The following is an 18,504-nucleotide window of genomic DNA, read 5'->3' as shown; positions in this document are numbered from 1 at the left end:
GGTATATCAGAGAAAAACTGGTGCCAAACTTGCCTCTGCTGCAACGTTCTGTGTATCAAATTCAGTATTAAACAGAATTCAGAACTTTGCATTTTTGTTGTTTTTTTCCCTATGAGCGTGTATCAAGTGAGATGGTATCTGTGCTGAATGGTAGAGGAATAGGTTTGAGACTGTAAAAGTTGTATAATGTTTCCTTGGTCAGCGCAGGAATTTGCAACATAATACTGTTATAGAATGCTTAAGTTCGATGACTTTTCCTGGGGGTCAAATAAAAGTGGCTTTTGAGATGTCAAATCTATGCCCATTTTCAGATATTTTGTAGTTTACTTATAACGTTATACCCTGAACTTCAACAATTATCAAATTCTTGTAAATTGCTTGCACCCTGCTATAAATTTTCAGGCATTGAACCTCCACACATGAATTCTCATGGGCAAAAAACTATGTTCCGCCACCTTAAATTTTGACTTTTTATAAGGCCTGCTTAGCTGCACTACCGTGTCTACCATAGTATGTCTACTAAGCCGTATTGGGGTATGTCAGGTGCGTCAAACTTTGAACAGGGGTGACGTCTATCGCCCCAGCCTGATACTGCACCTTGACGTTTGATGACGGGGTCATAGTGGGGGCAAGGATAAGCAGACCATTATATTACTTGTAAAATATCAAAATCAGCATATTGTTGGGATCAAACAGTGAAAATCTTTGAAGATAAAATATTTACCGATAGCGATATTTTTTTTTTAAAAACACTATGACATATTTTGCTCAGTGACGACCGGATGACAAAATTCTACGTTTTGCTGCCCTCTTCCTCTGACGTCACACGTCGTTGTAGAGAAAAGTTGCAACTTGTTACGAAAACATCCATCCCTTTCACCGGCTTTTCGGGCCCTTTCTCGACATTTCTAGCGTCGCTATCGTGGACACAACAAGTACAAAGTCTTCTCCCGACAAAGAGAGTTTATTCCACGAGATGGCAGTCCGCGCACAGTTCGAGAATAGCAACGAAATCGGAGTTTTCGCCAAGTTGACGAACGCGTACTGCTTGGTTTGTATCGGAGGTTCCGAGAACTTCTACTCGGTGTTTGAAGCCGAGCTGTCCGACGTTATCCCCGTGGTACACACCACCATAGCCGGGTGCAGGTGAGTCTAGCCGGGGTCTGTGGGTGCTCTGTAGAGGTAGAACGTTGACATAATGTTTCGGGTGGAGAAGGTTTATGAGTTAAAAGTTGGTGTTTTAAAAATATGTGGAGCCACGTGTAGTGGGGGAGGGGGGCGGTGTGCTGTCATCAGCGAAAGCGTACGGGGGACCAACGTTTTTTTAGGTGTTTGAATCGGCCGTGAAACATAAAGAAAACGGTACAAAATAGAAAACTTGATAAAAATGCCTATAAAAGGGTTCTAAGGTGTACAAACTCCTACTCGACTGAAGATGTCAATTCTACTCTAAAGTTTTAAAAGGTTTTAAAAAACAGCCGGAGCCTAACCTCTGCTTGGAGAGTAGTCACACTCATGAAATCAGAGTCAGAAATGTTTGTTGTATTTGTTTTATCAATTATTGTTTCCTATATTTTTCAGAATAATCGGTCGCATGACGGTGGGAAACAGGAACGGTCTGTTGGTGCCGGCCACGACAAACGATCAGGAACTACAGCATATCAGGTAGTAGTAAAATGATGATGATGATGATGATGATGATGATGATGATTTTAAACATGCTGCCATTCTATAAGCACGTTCACCTTTCTGAGTATGTATGTGCAGCGACATAAATTTTGAGTAATATGTCAAAAGTCCAGACGCACTATGTCGCTGCGCATGCATACTCAGAACTTCTGTGAATCAATGTGCATGTGTACAGATCTCAAGCCATGTGCTTGAAGGAACCATGTCTTGCATCGGTGGCCTTGTGAGTAACAATGAATGGTAAATACAAAGTCTACAGGACCGTGGTTGGAATCCTTAATGCAGCAAATGCCTTGATTAAAAAAGAAATGTAGCACATAATTGAAGACTTACTGTGAGTCACACTTCAAGTTCATGATCCAGCAAGGCATTTGCACATACAGAAATACACAGCAACACACACACAGAAATGAACAGAGACAACAGACAGATACAGTAACACACACGCACACAGATACAGACACACACAGAGACAGGTACACACATACACACACAGATGCAGACACACTCATAGACAGACACACACAGAGACAACAGACATACACACACAGACATGCACACACAGACACACGTACAGACACGCAGAGACAAGCACTTGGGTACACATACATACACACACACATACACATACACAAACAACAACAATGCTTTCCTACCTTGATGGTACCATAAAAACTCTCAAAGTTATTTATAAATAATTAAATAAATAAATAAAGTTAACGTAGCTATGTTATGATTAGCATGTTAGGAAACATGAGTGACCTTGTTCTGTTTTTTTAAAAATGTTTTTCTGTTTTTTTGCTTGTAGGAACTCCTTACCAGACAGTGTGAGGATCCAGAGAGTAGAGGAGAGACTGTCAGCTCTGGGGAACGTCATCACATGTAACGATTATGTGGCTCTGGTGCACCCTGATCTAGACAGGGTGGGTATTCACGCGTGCGTGCGTGTGTACGCGTGCGTGTGTGCATGTACAACTAAGTACCTGTGTATGGTGTATTTTCCGTATGTGAGCTTGAGTACATGTTTAAATATCTACTCTGTGTGTATATTGTATCCTGTTGGCATAACAGTTATTGTGTTTGGCCCAGAAGTAAGGATTTGAAACGCTAGACATGCTACCAATATTGTCAATAATTTGCAACCATCACACTAGTAAATGAGGTGGTCCACTACACTTATTTTCAGCTAGTGTAACGTAAGGTTACCAGTTTACGTGCAGGACCAATTAACGGTCAGTTAGCGACAGGACTGCATTTCAAGGTGCACCATGCAAAAATTAGTCAATAATAATAAAACTATACGTGTATTATTCACATTTAAAACCCTTGCAATGAATATTGCACAATTTTCATGGAAGATCATAGGCCCATGGTGCCTGGGTTGAATTTACGTGACTGAGGCAGATTCAGCGGTCCAACCTCATTCATCACTACAGCGCTACTGCAGGCGATGGTGTTGTAGACACAAAAATTTTACCGTGGTTTGTTTGTTTACCACTTTAGTGATATTTTGCAACAAGTGTTTGAATATGTGTGCTTATAGGTAGAACACTACAAGGAGAAAGACTCAAGTGACCGTTAATTGGTCACCCTAGAACAATTCTTCACTGCCAACTACTCCATTATTACATGCTGGTGCACAGCCAAAGATGGAGGGAAGACATAAATTACCATGCAATTTTTTAACAGACAAACTACTGTTTCTTCAAATGGGTTAGATATTTAATTCTGCCAAGGCATTTCGGAATAATAATCATTTTCCATAATTCGACCGTAAACTGGTTACCTTACGTTAGTAGTACTTGCGGAACAATGCCTGATCAAAGTTGACATGATCCTCAAATTTTAAGGGAACCCATGAGGGACTTAATTTTTCAGTCCGCGAGTCAAAATGCCAACTTTAAGTTTTACCCCACATTTTAAAAATCTTATCACCGTGGAAGGGCCACCCCGCATCCCCTGATTGGTGGCTTTGCTACCTCACCATTGCCATTACACTCAAATAAAATCCTGGCTAGAACAATAGTCGTGTAAGAATAGAGCTGAAATGCACATGTACAAAACTTGATCGCCAAACTTGACTGCTTACAGGAGACAGAGGAGATCCTTGCAGACGTGCTGAAGGTGGAAGTTTTCCGCCAAACGGTTTCCGACAACGTCCTGGTCGGCAGCTATGCTGCGCTCAGTAACCAGGGGGGGCTGGTGCACCCCAAAACCACCATAGAGGACCAGGATGAACTGTCGTCACTATTACAGGTATGCGTCACAGTGTAATGAAGCGTAATCCGTATCACCCAAGGTTCCAGCCCAGCTGCATATATAGTACACCATGTTGTATTTTATATGTCATATCAACCCAGCAAAACATGTTTCAATGCAAAAGTTAAGAAGATTTGGTGTCCTCTTACAAAAATTGTAAAAACAGCGATTCCAACATCCGAGTCCGGTATTCAAATTTTCACGATAGTGGCGCACTGGGTACATGAAAAGTATGTTTGAATATTTCTATGGCAGCAGCCTGTATGATAACAGTACTTAGAACTCCATGTGATAACCCAAGTTATCACATGGTTTAGAGTACCCATATCGAACATTATCACTGCGCAGGTATAACAGTTATTTTTTGCATCGGTAGCTGACACAGTGAAAAATGTGATTGATTGTGGTTGATTGATTGATTGTTTGATTGGCAGGTACCGTTGGTAGCGGGTACCGTGAACCGAGGCAGCGACGTGGTCGGCGCGGGAATGGTGGTGAACGACTGGATCGCCTTCGCGGGAATGGACACCACCAGCACGGAGCTGTCCGTGATCGAGAGCGTGTTCAAACTGGGCGACGCTCCGCAGGGCGCCGTTACCACAGCGATGCGGGACTCACTGATTGACAGCATGACATAAACATGGTCCAATGTCTGTACAATGTCCTGTTATTTGTAAAGCCCTGTATACCGGGGTGCCTATTATAAGCCTTTGCACGAACCTTGTACCATGAAAATTGTACCATTTTATGTGATACGCACAAATCATGGTGCGAAAACATACAAATCTTATGAAAAAGACACGAATCACTAATTTAATATGTCTGTATTGCTATGTGTGTCCATTCAACTTTTTGAAATAAAAATATCACGGGTAGAAACACTCAGAAATACGCCTTCTCCCAACGAAGCGGTCGGCCGGTTTGCATAAGGTTTGTGCAAATCACATAAGATTCCTGCGTGTCACATACATGTAGTGATTCGTGCATATCACATTAGGTTTATACGTTTTCATATAGTGAATTGTGCATATTACATAAGATTCGTACGATTTTCATAAGGTTCATGCAAATGCCTAGCCACCGCCCTTGGTATAATGACATGTAAAGTTGTATGAAGGCAACAGAAAGTTGATTTTACAGATTACGTCCACTGTGTGGGCTGATCTTTTCTTCTGTCGACAGGAAAACCGTAATTCTTTCACAGAATGGACAACAACATGCAATGATATCAATATATGTTATATATTTAGGGCTATATCTGACAATACTGACCATGGTATTAAGAACCGTAATTAACGTCGGCCCTATGGAATCGGCTATGGCTAATTCTAGTATTAAAGAAGTTGCCACAAATCCAGAAGTTTCTGTACGCCGTTTGCGCCCACTGATATTTGTACCTATAACATACTTCTTGTAGTGTATTGCAATTGGGTGCTCCTTTATCCAGTACAGTCTCGTGCCTCTGCTTGTGGCCTCTATAAATTGTGGTATCTTGGAAAAGTATGTCACAAGTGTCAGCTGCAAGAGAGTGGAGCATGTATGATGATGTATTATGATATAGAAAAAACATTAAAGATTTTTTTCACATCATTGCATCAATCTCCACATGACGTCATGTACATTTATGAGATTGTTTGTTCTTGTGTGTATTCTGGGTATGTGAAGTGGATAGGTGTTATGTACTGCTATCTGTAACCAAATACTGCTTTGCAGCTATATTCCCTTGTAATGGTGAGGGAAGTTTGTTGATACATGTAATCATTATAACAAATATGAACAAAAGACCACAGTCCATAGAGCTTAAAGCTGTCATATCCCAACAAGTGTGTTCTGCTACGCTGAGCCTTGTTTATGGCCTTTATAACATGATATTTGTCTGTTCTAAAAAAACGTGGTCACATGTCACCTAATAGCATCCCTGGTCGATCATGATTTTATGCTTGCCAGAGGATATGCTGTCCAGGGTAAGGGTACATGATCAGGGCATTGAGCCACCCTTTTCGCACCCACTTGAATTTTCAATAAAATTATTATTGAAATTACAATGAAAATGTACAAAAGGAGGCGACTGTATCCAGCTACCAAGCTTGCTGTACAGTGATTTCGTACAGACTGCCGCATCCAGAATATTCCCTCTTTTAACACCCTGATATTGTTTAACCCTATTCAGACCGGGCTTTTTTGGTCATCCCTGGACCGTCATCAGATTAGCATAATTTATGCATATATAATTATGAAAGATATGCTAAATAATATAAGATTTTATTCATGTAACAAAATAGCAGTAATATAGCAAATAAATGTGAAAAATACATTGTTAGAACCAAAAATAGTGATTTTTGGCAAAACTGCCTGTCAGCAAACGGTTGCCATGGCAACACGAAAAAATGGAAAATATGTCAAACTTCGTAAAATTGTTGCCAACAATATTTTAGGAAAACTCACCAAATTTGGTGGCTTTAGCGTAAGGCGTTCTGGCGTTATAGGACATCGAAGTTGGCGCAGGCCTCAAAAGCCCCCCCCCCCCCCGGTCTGAATAGGGTTAAGTTGCCTTCCGGTGGGTTGAACTGGGTATCATTGGCAAGCTCTCTTAAACGTTCGTAAACAAAAGAAATACCGCTAACTCAGAAGTAACGGGGGGCGCCCTAAGATGCGCCCTGCCCTAAGATGCCCGGACTTTTTGCTGATCTTATTATGCATAAGTACGCCGTGTTTTTTGCCACTGACTATGATGATTAGAAAGGTAAATAAACCAAGTCCAAGCATACAGCTTTTTTTTCTATTACAAAAATATTTACACATATTCACTTCCCTTTTTTTGAAGACAGAATTTTCACAATAATGTTGGTAGCGACGAATCACTGTGGTCACCTGTTACTAGGTATTGGTGGCTCGTGTCCATAAATAAACAACTAGTAAAAAACAACCACACAACTGCCATACACATAAGAAATAAAGCTTCACAAAACACTACAAATATTGGTCTTCAAATGTTTGTTGAGAAGAAAACCGGCCATAGAAAAAACAACATAAGCATCACCGCCGTTGTTTTCCCCAGGGAGTGTGGCCCCGCAGGTGGCAGACGATCGAACGCCCTAAAGATTTGTTACTCTAACAAATGAGTCATACCGTCTATAAAAATGAAACTTCACAGAGTGATGTCGAATATGTTTCCCAATACGTACACAGAGTTTTTTTTTGTGATTTTGGCGTTGTCGTTTTTCGTTATGATTTTGTTAGTCGGGCCGCCGCATTCAGTGCATTTCGCCCATTTCCCATGAAAACACGACCTGGATTGCCCTCCTCGTGGGAGACAAGAAGCACACACAACCACAATTCTACTGTCAAAAGAAAGCTAATATATCATAAAATTGGAATTTTTTATTTATGCTTGTCTAAATTGGTCACCAGCTTCCGAAGAGAGCAAATTCCAAAAGCGGGGCAAGTTAGGGCGCACTGTCTAGCGCAGCTCAAAATCTGAATTTATATTCACAATAACGTCCTCGGTGTTTGCCAGTTCAATTTGTAACGCGGAGGGTGAAGGGTTCATGAACAATATGGATGCCTTAAGCTTCCTTATTCAAGTATGGTCTCTAGATGAATGTGTTAAAAATTCATTGATCAAAACTTGACCACTCTTTGGCAACTAGTGATGGAGTGCCGTGAGTTCGAGCGCGGCATCTTAGGGCGGCCCCCGCTATACTAATTTTGAAATTGATAATTAGAATGAAACATCAACTGATCATTATCTTTATTCTGGTGTTATAATGGTAACAGAGAATGTACATATCAGAGACAAGGTAACAAAATACATTCTTACGCCGCAAAGATTATATGACAGAAATCACAACAATATGTTAACGTTGCATACAAAAGCCTCCGACTTAAAAATGAGCCAGTTTCTCCCATTTGCAATTTCAACACACATTCAGCTGTTAGAAGTCAGCTGTCAATGATGTTAAATGCCAGGCAATATTTTGTTTCTTGCAATCAAGCATTTTCATCGGAAGTGTATGTCTATGTTGCCGTCCATGTTCCCATATCAAATGTTCTTTCCGGTTTGCAATTGGTCTGTAATCATGTTAGATTCTTTGAATTCCTGTCTGTACTTTAAGCTCACAATAAAAAGCTATCTTTTTACAAAACTTGTACGGAAAATATGCTAAGGAACGGGCCACTGTGATCATAGGGGTGTGGGAACACAAAATGAAAATATTTACCTCAGTTATCATTTAATACATGGGACCATGTTTCATTTCTCTCGCCTCTTTCGGGAAATTTTCAACCAAAAAACTATTTAATTGCCCCATTATTTTGCAGCCCACTCCCAACAGAAACATTTGGTCCGTCCAAATTGCAAACAGTATATACATAGTGTTACTGATGTAGCTATTGATGTTAATTCAAGTTACCTGAGATGTTGAAAACGGTTGTAAAAATTGTCTGCTGGCGACTATGCAAATGAAGGATACAAAGTTGAACACGCTTGCAAAAGATATGTAAAATTGAAGGGATAAGAAGAAATTCCCAACAAGACAATCAAAGACGCTGTGTGCCGTGACATATTCACTTGAACAATTGGACCTGGGTAAACTTCATCTTGCTGGTCATGCAAATTTGCCATGCGCCCCCTCTAGCGAAACATACAGAAATCACAGCGCAGGAACATACATGTATCAGATCAAGAACCCAGCAAACTAAAGGCAATATCATAGCATTTATACACCCTTGTTTTGTATGAAGTACCAAGGAGGTTATATAACATCCTTGGAAGTACTAAATGACAACAGGGCGTACTTATGAAAAATTTAGAAGGAAAAATTGTTAGACTGGACGGTGTGATACAAACGGAATGAGTGCATAAATGAGGTTAACATAAAGCTTGAAAAATTAAAACGCTAGCTTCTTTCCACGCTTATTATAAAAATATTAGCCATGTTGATTCAATCATATGGATGGTATTTCACACCTTCTTCGAATTTTACTACATTTGTATCGGTTTCCGATAGTTTTGGCAAATTACGGTTAACATTTGCCAACATTGCAGCTGCTTTGTACGTTTTATAGTATAATCAAAAATTAAATCCATATAATTGAACCAACATGACCTTATATGCATAAATAAACATTTATACAATGTACATATAACAGTGCGTTGAGCTACGCGTTATCATGTGGAAACAATAGTGAGTTTGATTTCTACCAGCTGTAAAATATCTAGCGCCCATCGCAAGGGCAAAAAGTTTGCATTCATTTGGTTAGTTGTGCTGTAATTAATTGATACTCTCAGTGTGTTTCATAAGTTAATTTGTTATCGTTTGGTTTGTACCAATTAACTATCATACGTGGACATAAGTATCAAATAATGCCTTAAACGTTTCTGTAGTCTATATCGAAGTTAGCAATATAATTTAACGACAAAGAAAGTAGACGTACATAATTTGTACAGCCTTTTTACACAGAGACAATCATCAAATAGCTCAATATAGTTTATCATTAGATGTGGCTATCGGAATAGAATGAAACTTGGCTCTGTGAAAACTGAGCATCTGAACTTTCCTTGGTGTGTGGGAAAACGTTTCAAGATTTATTAGACGCTTTTATTACGGATTTAAATCCGATTTCAGAAACAGAGTAATAGCTAACGAGCTAGCCCTTATTTCAATCTGTATTGGACATTTCTCGTGAATTCTTTCTTGTGTAAAAACTCTGGTAAGTTGAGATCCTCGGATATTTTTTTTTTACTTCAAGATATGTTGAAGTAAAAAAATATTGTCCATATTTTTAGATCTGACGAGATAGTCCTTCAGCCTACTCCCAGTGGAGTATTTGACATGGATCTTTCTTTGTGTTTAAACTCGACATTGATAACAAAAGTTTGATCAGGTCCCTGGTTCGTGCCTGAGATCCTAGGATAAGATAACTTTAGCATAAAATGCTTGTCCCGTTGGTCACTTCGTATGTGTAGACTTGGAAATAGATATTCCTTACGCCAGAGGTACAGTGCATTTTCCCGTTGGATAATTTCTTACGCCAGGACTTTCAAAATTCTGTTACAAATTTCAACCAGACCTTGGCGTGAGATCCTAGGATAATTCAGTTTCTATGTTCAGAAGTTGAGAGAATATCTGACGAGATACCCCTTATCCCAGCCGTATAGGACCTGCTCCCGAGGGTTGTACGACAACATGACGAGCATGCCGTGTGCTGTCTGGAACGGAACGCCAACGTCCAACTCCTTCTCGGTGAACAAGTCGTAGGCGTAGTCTATCTTGTTGGTGTCCGATTCGTACGGGCTTCGCGTGGCATACAGCACGCCGCATGTCACGAACGCCTCCCCCGCCGAGTTCTTCATGTGGTTCGTCATTACAGTTCTTACCACGCGTAACGTCTTGGCATCTAGCAGGGCGACAACGATGTTACCATCGCTCTCTGGGCTGGCGTATATCACCCACACACCGTGCTCGTCCACAGCTAGGTCTACATACGAGTAATCGTACTTGTACAAGTATTTAGGACTGCGGTACCCGAGTTTTGGGATGTTGGTGGTCGCGGAAACTTTGCGGGAGGCGAGGTCGTATTTGACGATGGTGCGGGACCCGGCAGCGTGGTAGAACAGGGAGCCGTTGTAGACCACGTGACCCGTACCCTCGTAGTAGTTTGGCAGTTCGTAGGAGGTGGGGTCGCGCCGCCACTTCACGTCGTCCAACGTCTTGTATCCTTCCACGTGCAAGCCTGCAGGGCGAAAATAAACCGTGTGAAATAAAAAACAAACAAAGAAATCAGAGATAACAAACTTCGAAAGCGCCTTCCTGCAAAACAAACAAAAACAGCACTGCAGACTACAGACAACAGAATGTCGCACCTTTGGAGGTAATTAACGAGTTATGTTTGTTTAATGTTACACAAGCATGAGTTTACATAACACATGTAGTTGCCTTTGATAAATAAATCTATATGATATAGAATATAACATATCAAAATTTAAGGAATTTGAAAAGAAGTTTATCATACGTTTTTGGGTTGCATTAAAATGTGTCTATTGAAACCAGGGACCAAAAGAAAATGAACTTCGAATTATTCTTGACATTTTGATAAAGGTAATCTCCGAGCAGATGTTTGGGAAGAAACTAGCAAATTTCTGTAGTCGGCATTTTTTTTCTCACAGTCCTCTTGGATTGTATGAAGACAAAATAGTGGACTGTATTTGTAATGGAGATTTTCTCGAACCTTCAAAGTGTGGCATGATCCAAAACTTGTCCCCTTTGGCGTCACGTGACTGCTGGGGGTCCGTCATCCACGCGCCCCAGTACGCGCCGTTTTTCAGCACGGTCTCAGCGCCCCCTACCGACTTCAGGATGCGGTCCACGCAGCCTTTGGAAAAGCAAGATACGGCATTCATCAGTCGTATATGATGGTAGGTAATGCATAGGTCACAATTGGAAAAGGAGCCCTGGCGGCAGTTCACGGGCTGTTCTTTTAGATGTGACACTGTCCTAGTGGGCCGCCCTACGGCTACAGGGTTATATTTGGGTCTCGCCTTATCCCGAACTTTTTTTTAAACTCGGCGTTTAACTCGACTGCCTTACCCATGAGAACACCAAGAGTTACCATTGCCGTATCTGGCTGTCCGGTCGGGGCTACAGCTTCTGTGGGCACCGGTACAATTATTATCTTCATGAAAAATGGATATATATATATATATATATTTGGTTGTGTCTGTGTTTCTGGAATTTTTTGTATATAGTCAACATAACTCAAGAACCTCTGGATGGATTACGATGATATTTGGTATGTAGGTAGGTGTCGGGAAGACGAATTTCAAGGTCAATTTTGGGGCCCTAGTTTGTGACCTTGGTGCTGCAGCAAAAATGCTGTTTTTGTGTCTTTTGACCTGGATGTGCCATGATCTTGTTAGCACAGTATAAGCAAGGTCAGACAGTCAGCTTCAAATAAGGTGAAGTGGCCTCACACTAGCTGGGTCACTCGTACTCTTTCGTTAAGTGTGCTGAGTTCTTTTACGTGCAGAGTATTGACACCTGAAGCTTCCTCAACCATGGAGCCACCGACTTTACCTCACCATCAGAAATGACGAGTTCAATCATTAACAGTCGTACAAAAAGTTACAGATATCTTTGTCAGAAGTACTTGGCAAAATAGTCAAAGTTCTATACTTTCAATCTTAATTTTCATAACTTCAAATATTATGTACACTACAATATATGTATCATTTCAACCACAATAGAATCAAAGGATTAGTTGCAATGTCACTATCATTTATTGACATCTGAGCTAATAGCATTGCCCGAAAAACTAAAAAATAGTATTAAAAACACCCACCATTGGTTTTGTCCACCTTCTTCCCCTGTGGTGCTTCTAGAAAAGAGAGTTGATATAAGTTGTTAGGTGCAACCTTAACATTACAAGATGCTATCCACCCGGCATTGTACGCCCTTACGAAAATTCCACATTAGAAACAGACCGCGTCGCCGTAGCAAATAGTTGCCGTTTACGTCAGATGATTTGGAAGGCACTATTTTCTGAAGAAATTGAATGAAACAAGCGTGCTTCCCGACTGTTTACTTTCCTCTAGAACCACAGTTATACCTACGTAATGCCCATAGTATCCAATGCAAATACAAAATTACAGATGGTTTGAATTCAGTCCTTTCAAGGCTCCGCCCCTTGGGTATCGCCAAAAAAGAGCCATAAGCTAGCCTGAGCTTTGTGAAACTTTTTTTCTGAACGAGAAAAAATGGACAGCTCACCTAGTGGGATTTCATTCTCAGTGCCGACCTGAAGAGACTCTGTCTTGTTTTCCGCACAACGAGCTATGGAAAAAATAGACAATAGAATATGTTTAAATTAATTAAAAAAATTCCTGTTCCAAATGGTTAAAAGCAAAAGAAGTAGAATCGAGACTAGCGGTTAGGTCTTTCAGCTATGAGGAGAATGGATGTTGAACTGGGACGGCGTCAGATATTGACTACCGGGCACCTTTGACCCGCTCCTGACGTCACATATCCCAACGTTCAGTGCGAGTCAGAAAATGGACAAATTCCCAAAGCCGTTTAGCTACGGTGCGATAATCCTCTGATTTGAGCTTTTCGTGAATAAAAGATGCTCAAACAAACAAACAAACAAACAAACAAACAAACGGAGACTCAAGATACTTGCCCAGCCTTTCCAGTACGACTTTGTCCATGGTACCGGAGCTACCCTTTGGCCCCCTCGGGCCGGGTATACCAGGGGTCCCGCGGGGTCCGGGCGGCCCGGCCGGTCCAGCTGGTCCAGGCGGACCCGGCTCGCCTTGCACGATCACAGACCCAAACTCCGAGCTGGTCAGCACTGAGGAAAGCAAAAACATAGCAATTTATTGAACTAGTTGACGTCAGTAGATTGTTCGTTCCATGACAAAGACTAGTGCTGTTCAGTCGAAAATATGGGTGAGTCCAATTTTGGTGTTAACGTTGGATATTACAGTTGAACTAGTTCAATAATGACTTCTACCAACACAGATGAACTTTCAAGTTAGCATGCATATAGCAATTTGTATACACTGGTTACGTTTGCTGAAAGACATTCAGGCTGGATTGCGAGTTTAACAGTATATTATTTTTTCTCATTCAGCAGTATCTAGAGCTTGACCGTTTATTAGTATTTAAGGGAAGGATAAGAGTAGTACATCAATGTGGCAAAATTAAATATGTATATGGCCAAGTTTTTATGATTTTTTCAGTCGATTTTGATTTTGTCAATGAAAGAATGCATGAATGGATGAATGAATGAATTATCTGCATGGATGAATGAATGAAGGACTGAATGCATGAATGAATAATGGAATGCACCTTTGGCTAACCTAGATTGTCCTGTCAGCATTTCCTGGGATTCACCCCTTTACGTTACTTGATGAAATTGAATAATTGTGTTAACAATCACAATGTGTAATTTTCTCACCTCCTGATTCACCCCGATTCCCACTGTCCCCTTTCTCCCCCGGTTTTCCCGTCATGCCCGGCGGTCCCCTCAGTCCCGGAGCTCCCTTGTCGCCTTTCGGTCCGAACATTCCAGGAAATCCTGTCAAAAAAAATTTTTCTTAAAAATCAAAGCATAATAGAAACAAAACACAAAAATGACATTGTAAACCATCAATAAATCTGACGTATCAGTTCCATGATATTGAAACGACGCACATGCATATGCACGGTCGAGTACTTTTAGAGTGCAAAAAAAACAACGATTGACAAAAGGCAGTAAATTTAAATATGAAACAACAGCCAATGCCTTTATTCCAGAGAAATCTAGTTAAAAATTTGCGCGGTTACTATTTTTGTTACATCATACCACCTAAATGTAGCATAGTATAGTCCAACTCGGCAACTGAATTGTTGTTGCATTTCCAGTTTGGTACGCAGTAACAGTACAATGTCACCTTGAAAACTCTAGTACATAAACCTTCAAATGAAGACATTATTTCCGAATTTCCATCAAGATATTCAATCTAATACGAAACAGCTCTCTCATAAACCTATAACAATTTCGCGCGTTCTGAGTTCCCGGCAATGGCTAGATTACAGAGGTAGCCACAAGACGTAAAGCTAGTTCACCTTTATCCGCGGAGTAACCAACATCCGTTGTGGTTAAAAACAGACCAAGGGCATAAACGGATATCAAGTCGACGGGTGGTGCTTTCAAACTACAATATATTTAAAATATGGCAGTTTTGAGCCACCGTCCATCGAAATAATTCCCATTAATACCATGTAATAAAAACAGCGGATATAGTTTACCCTGTGGATAAAGGTGAACTGGCATTAAGCATAAGAAACATAGCGTCGGGAGAAATTCACCTTCATGAGCACAATAAGAAAAGAACGTCAAAGGTTCCTCAGAAATATCACCGAAAAATTAGTTCTTAAAATATCAATTGAACAACAACACGTCAAAGTCTACATTAATCTAGCGGATACGGCTTAGTGGATGGCGTTCAGCACCAAGGACAGGTGCCATTTGGGGTTTTCTCCCCTTTCCTGGCCCAAAAAAACATTGTTGTGAAAATGTATCAATGTCGCTATTGGTCAGTGGTTAGTGAGTGATGTTAGAAGTGATGCGCATGTGTAGTGACCTTTAACCCAATGACACCACGTGATGCCTACGTCATGACTGAGTGTGCTAACCCGGAGATCCCTTGCTCCCTTTCATCCCAGGAACGCCGGGTGAGCCGCCTGCTCCTATACGTCACACAGGAACGGGTGTCGTCATCACAAATGTGAAACGCTAGGCCATATTGCTACAACGACCTTGTTTTCTCAAATATTAATTCATTTCCGTGATCTCGATGTAAAACGGCCGTATGATGGATAGAGAATGTCAGGAGTTTTTTTTTACCAAAAAAGGCACCAAATGAAGGGTATACGTATGGGACGCTTTGGCCCCAAATCCTTTTCAACTTGGCCCAACACATTGTCCCTGACCCTAATTCTGACCCTTACCCTGGCCGAGTTGACCAGCGTGTTGGACTGAGCTGACCAGCGTGTCGGACTCAGTTTATCAGGGTGTAGGGCCTAGTGGACCATGACTTAGTTGGTACGAAGAGCCGGATTTTCCTGATCCAACCAAACGGAAACGAGAATAAAGCTACACTTGACCCGGATACAGAAAAATGTCCAAGGTTGTAGTAGCAATATGGCGATATGAAGAGTAGTATGTGGCAAAATACATGTAATGCGGTGTTGAACCTATATTATGTAATGGTGAGGCATATGAAATGTAACATAGAACTAAATGAATCTAAGATCTACACGGATGTTAGAAATAATATGATGTGCTTAAGCTGTGCGATACATGTGTAACGCTATTAATGTTTAGTAAGCTATGTATGATAATTCAACCTGGCAGTGACGTTACAGCGTGAGCATTTAATATCATAACATCAATCTGAAATTTAATTTGAAGATCGTACTTCTTAACATTTCACTATGCATTTTTAGGGTTGATGAGTCAGTAGAAAATTGTCAGAAAACAACAGGAGCCATTCTTTTCACTCCTTGAGCAAGTGCACCCGTCGTTTGACGAGTATTATGTGTGTGAATGTGTTTTTAGTTTCAAACGGCCTGCCAGTACTACCTGTATCGCCTCTCTTGCCTCGCGGCCCGACCGGCCCCACGTCTCCCTTCGGTCCGGGTTGTCCGTCCTCCCCGGGGAGACCCGGAGGTCCCATCGGTCCTGGTGCACCAGGCAGACCGTCTAGCCCGGGTAGTCCGTCAACTCCGGGCTTCCCAGGCGCTCCTACCGACCCCTTCTCTCCGTTTGTACCGCCATCGCCCTTCTGACCCGGTGGGCCTTGAGGCCCGGGGGGCCCAATGATCCCGGGCCTCCCTGGCGGACCCGGGACCGGAACAAACGCTTCGGTTGCTCCGCTACCAGGGTCCCCGGGAAGGCCGGGCGGGCCCATGTCACCGGGAGGTCCGGGTTCACCTACCGGGCCGGGCTCGCCGGGTAAGCCGGGCTGTCCGGCCGGACCAGCGGGGCCAACCGTCCCGTCTGTACCTTAGAAGGGATACGTACACAAATGTCACACGCTTAGACTTGAATCAGATATTGACTTAACGTAACCACGTTTAATTATATCCAGTACGTCCCTTAAAATAAACTGTCGAGTGCCACAGAAAGAAATATAACTATTCAAATAGAAAAATTAAAAAGATTCTTTAATCGTCGACAGAAGAATGAGAAGCACTTACCAGGCAACCCTTGCGGTCCAGGTAATCCTGTATGGTGGAAAAATAAGTTTTCAAATTTTTGGATTCATTTGATGAAGGTATTAGATGCGTAATCGTAATTAAAGTATTGCTTAATACATGTGGTTACATCGAAGTAACTGATGACTATAGCTATAGACGTTTTGAATAACTATTCTAATATTTGGGTGCGTTTGGGGGCGATACTGGTGCTTTTCTAGAACATGTGAATTTCGGACATACGTCGCTAGAGGGCAGCAATCCCACGCTAGATATGCGACAGCTTGACGACGTCAACTTTTCCAAGCAGGTACTAATGGCCTCAAATAAACTACAGACTTCGGATGGTCTCGATCTTAGTTAAATGATATGTTTTGTTTCCGGTGTGTGATAAATGCCTAAGTTTAATATATATTTTTCACACGCAATTCACAATCACCTCAAAGTGGCAGGAAGTAACGGTCAGAGTTTTCCAAATGATAGGAAGTAAGGGTCAGAGTTGTCACACCAAATAATTCAACACGACATGCAAGAAACACTAAATATTTCACGGAGACTTCGAACTGACGTTGACGAGAAATTTCACTTACCCGGAGGACAGAACTCCCTGGTCTTGTTACAGAAGCTTGTAAGAACGTCCACCTGAGACAATGAGACGAAGACAGTTAATACGACGGACCATGGTAAATCTAATATCATAAACACAACGTTTAAAAACAACAAGTTTTTATGATTACCCTCAGGGAAGGGTAACATTGTTTTTTGCTCCCTTAAGTCTTTTCTCCAAACTATTAAGGTCAATGAACTGCATGGGCCAGGCAGCTGTAACGAAGGTTTCTGGTAAAGTATCAGACACCCTGTGATATTCGATTACGTAATATAATAAGTGACAGGACAGAGCTTGAGGGGCTGGTCACCATATATGTAAATATTTTTCAGTAAGGAAAAACAGAGCAGTAGTTTGTAGTAAGCTAGACCATGTATAGGTAAACATTATGTATCTGCTTGTAAATATTACCTTTCTAGTCTTACGTTGCAACCTGTACTTGTGTATATTTTCTCTACATTTTCCATACATTAAAAAAAACGTTAAAACTTTGCATGTTTCGACGCCTTTTCCTTGTCCACAGGGACTGTATCGTAGGGCTTTAGTGTAATTACCCGTTACATGTCCGCTAATGTTACCGATCCCTTTGATCACTGAAGTTTTCCATTGAATCAGGACAGAGTACTGTGTAATTTTGGTGACCAACCAGTATCTCTAATCAGTTAATAACCGACGCTTGTCCGGTCATATTCACACCGTAAGTCTACGCCGATGCTTGCCTCCGTCTTGCAATATGGTAGTCGCCGTTTGAAATGGTTGCCGCCTTTTTAAATGGTTGTCTATTTTTGAAATGGTTGTCACATTTTGAACAGGTTGTCGAATTTTGAAACGGTTGTCGCATTTTGAAACCGTTGGTGCCTTTTGAAACAGTGTATTAGGAGGGACAAATCGGATAAACGTTTCAGTAAGTCATAAAGATTGAACATCGCTATCAGATATTCCCAGAGGATAAGGTATTTCTATCCAGATACCTTGGACTGAGTCTCACTTGTGAGGAAACAAGTGCAATGGAACGTGCGCCTTGGAGAGTACTGACGGAGAGGAGCAAGGAGCCAGTCTCTGGCCTAAGCATTTAGGCGACAGGCATAGTAAAGCCCCCTTTACAAATCAAGAATTTAGCTCGGCCGAGTTGTCAGCGAGCTCTAAATTACGAGGAAGCATGACCCTGATGCCCACGAACAAATGGCAGAATCTCTTCGTCTGCATCAG

At 41.4% G+C, this 18,504-nt stretch overlaps 2 protein-coding genes across 4 annotated transcripts in view; one reads left to right on the top strand and one right to left on the bottom strand.

Annotated features, from left to right (window-relative positions):
* The first annotated feature begins 824 nt into the window (after nt 1-824).
* Nucleotides 825-5,567, top strand: LOC118409278 (eukaryotic translation initiation factor 6-like). The gene is made up of 5 exons (XM_035810173.1): nt 825-1,146; nt 1,582-1,665; nt 2,498-2,612; nt 3,781-3,945; nt 4,383-5,567. Exons 1-5 carry the CDS (start codon nt 977-979, stop codon nt 4,584-4,586), a joined length of 738 nt encoding a protein of 245 aa, XP_035666066.1. The 5' UTR covers nt 825-976; the 3' UTR covers nt 4,587-5,567.
* Nucleotides 5,568-7,682: 2,115 nt separating this feature from the next.
* The window catches only part of LOC118409271 (collagen alpha-1(XXIII) chain-like), a 34,230-nt gene continuing 23,408 nt past the window's right edge, over nt 7,683-18,504 (bottom strand). Inside the window, exons 2-11 of one of the 3 annotated variants that reach the window (XM_035810164.1) lie at nt 17,279-17,330; nt 16,692-16,718; nt 16,075-16,497; nt 15,126-15,179; nt 13,906-14,025; nt 13,126-13,296; nt 12,717-12,779; nt 12,289-12,324; nt 11,179-11,322; nt 7,683-10,683 (exon numbers count right to left, since the gene is read on the bottom strand). In XM_035810164.1, the coding sequence (XP_035666057.1) occupies nt 10,058-10,683; nt 11,179-11,322; nt 12,289-12,324; nt 12,717-12,779; nt 13,126-13,296; nt 13,906-14,025; nt 15,126-15,179; nt 16,075-16,497; nt 16,692-16,718; nt 17,279-17,330 (1,716 nt within the window). In that variant the 3' untranslated portion in view covers nt 7,683-10,057. The remainder of the gene's footprint in view (nt 10,684-11,178; nt 11,323-12,288; nt 12,325-12,716; nt 12,780-13,125; nt 13,297-13,905; nt 14,026-15,125; nt 15,180-16,074; nt 16,498-16,691; nt 16,719-17,278; nt 17,331-18,504) is intronic. The other 2 variants (XM_035810165.1, XM_035810166.1) reach the window with 2 other exon arrangements.

Source organism: Branchiostoma floridae, chromosome 2, assembly GCF_000003815.2.
Source record: "Branchiostoma floridae strain S238N-H82 chromosome 2, Bfl_VNyyK, whole genome shotgun sequence".
NCBI classification, from domain to species: Eukaryota; Metazoa; Chordata; class Leptocardii; order Amphioxiformes; family Branchiostomatidae; genus Branchiostoma; species Branchiostoma floridae.
The sequence above is the reverse complement of the archived record's forward strand: the minus strand, read 5'-3'. Positions and strand labels throughout refer to the sequence as shown.

Excerpts from the sequence above, each read along its gene's own strand:
- LOC118409278 (XM_035810173.1), top strand. The coding sequence starts at position 977 with ATGGCAGTCCGCGCACAGTTCGAGAATAGCAACGAAATCGGAGTTTTC. Across the intron at positions 1,147-1,581 it reads ACCACCATAGCCGGGTGCAG|AATAATCGGTCGCATGACGG; the intron begins GTGAGTCTAGCC and ends TATATTTTTCAG. Across the intron at positions 1,666-2,497 it reads CAGGAACTACAGCATATCAG|GAACTCCTTACCAGACAGTG; the intron begins GTAGTAGTAAAA and ends TTTTGCTTGTAG.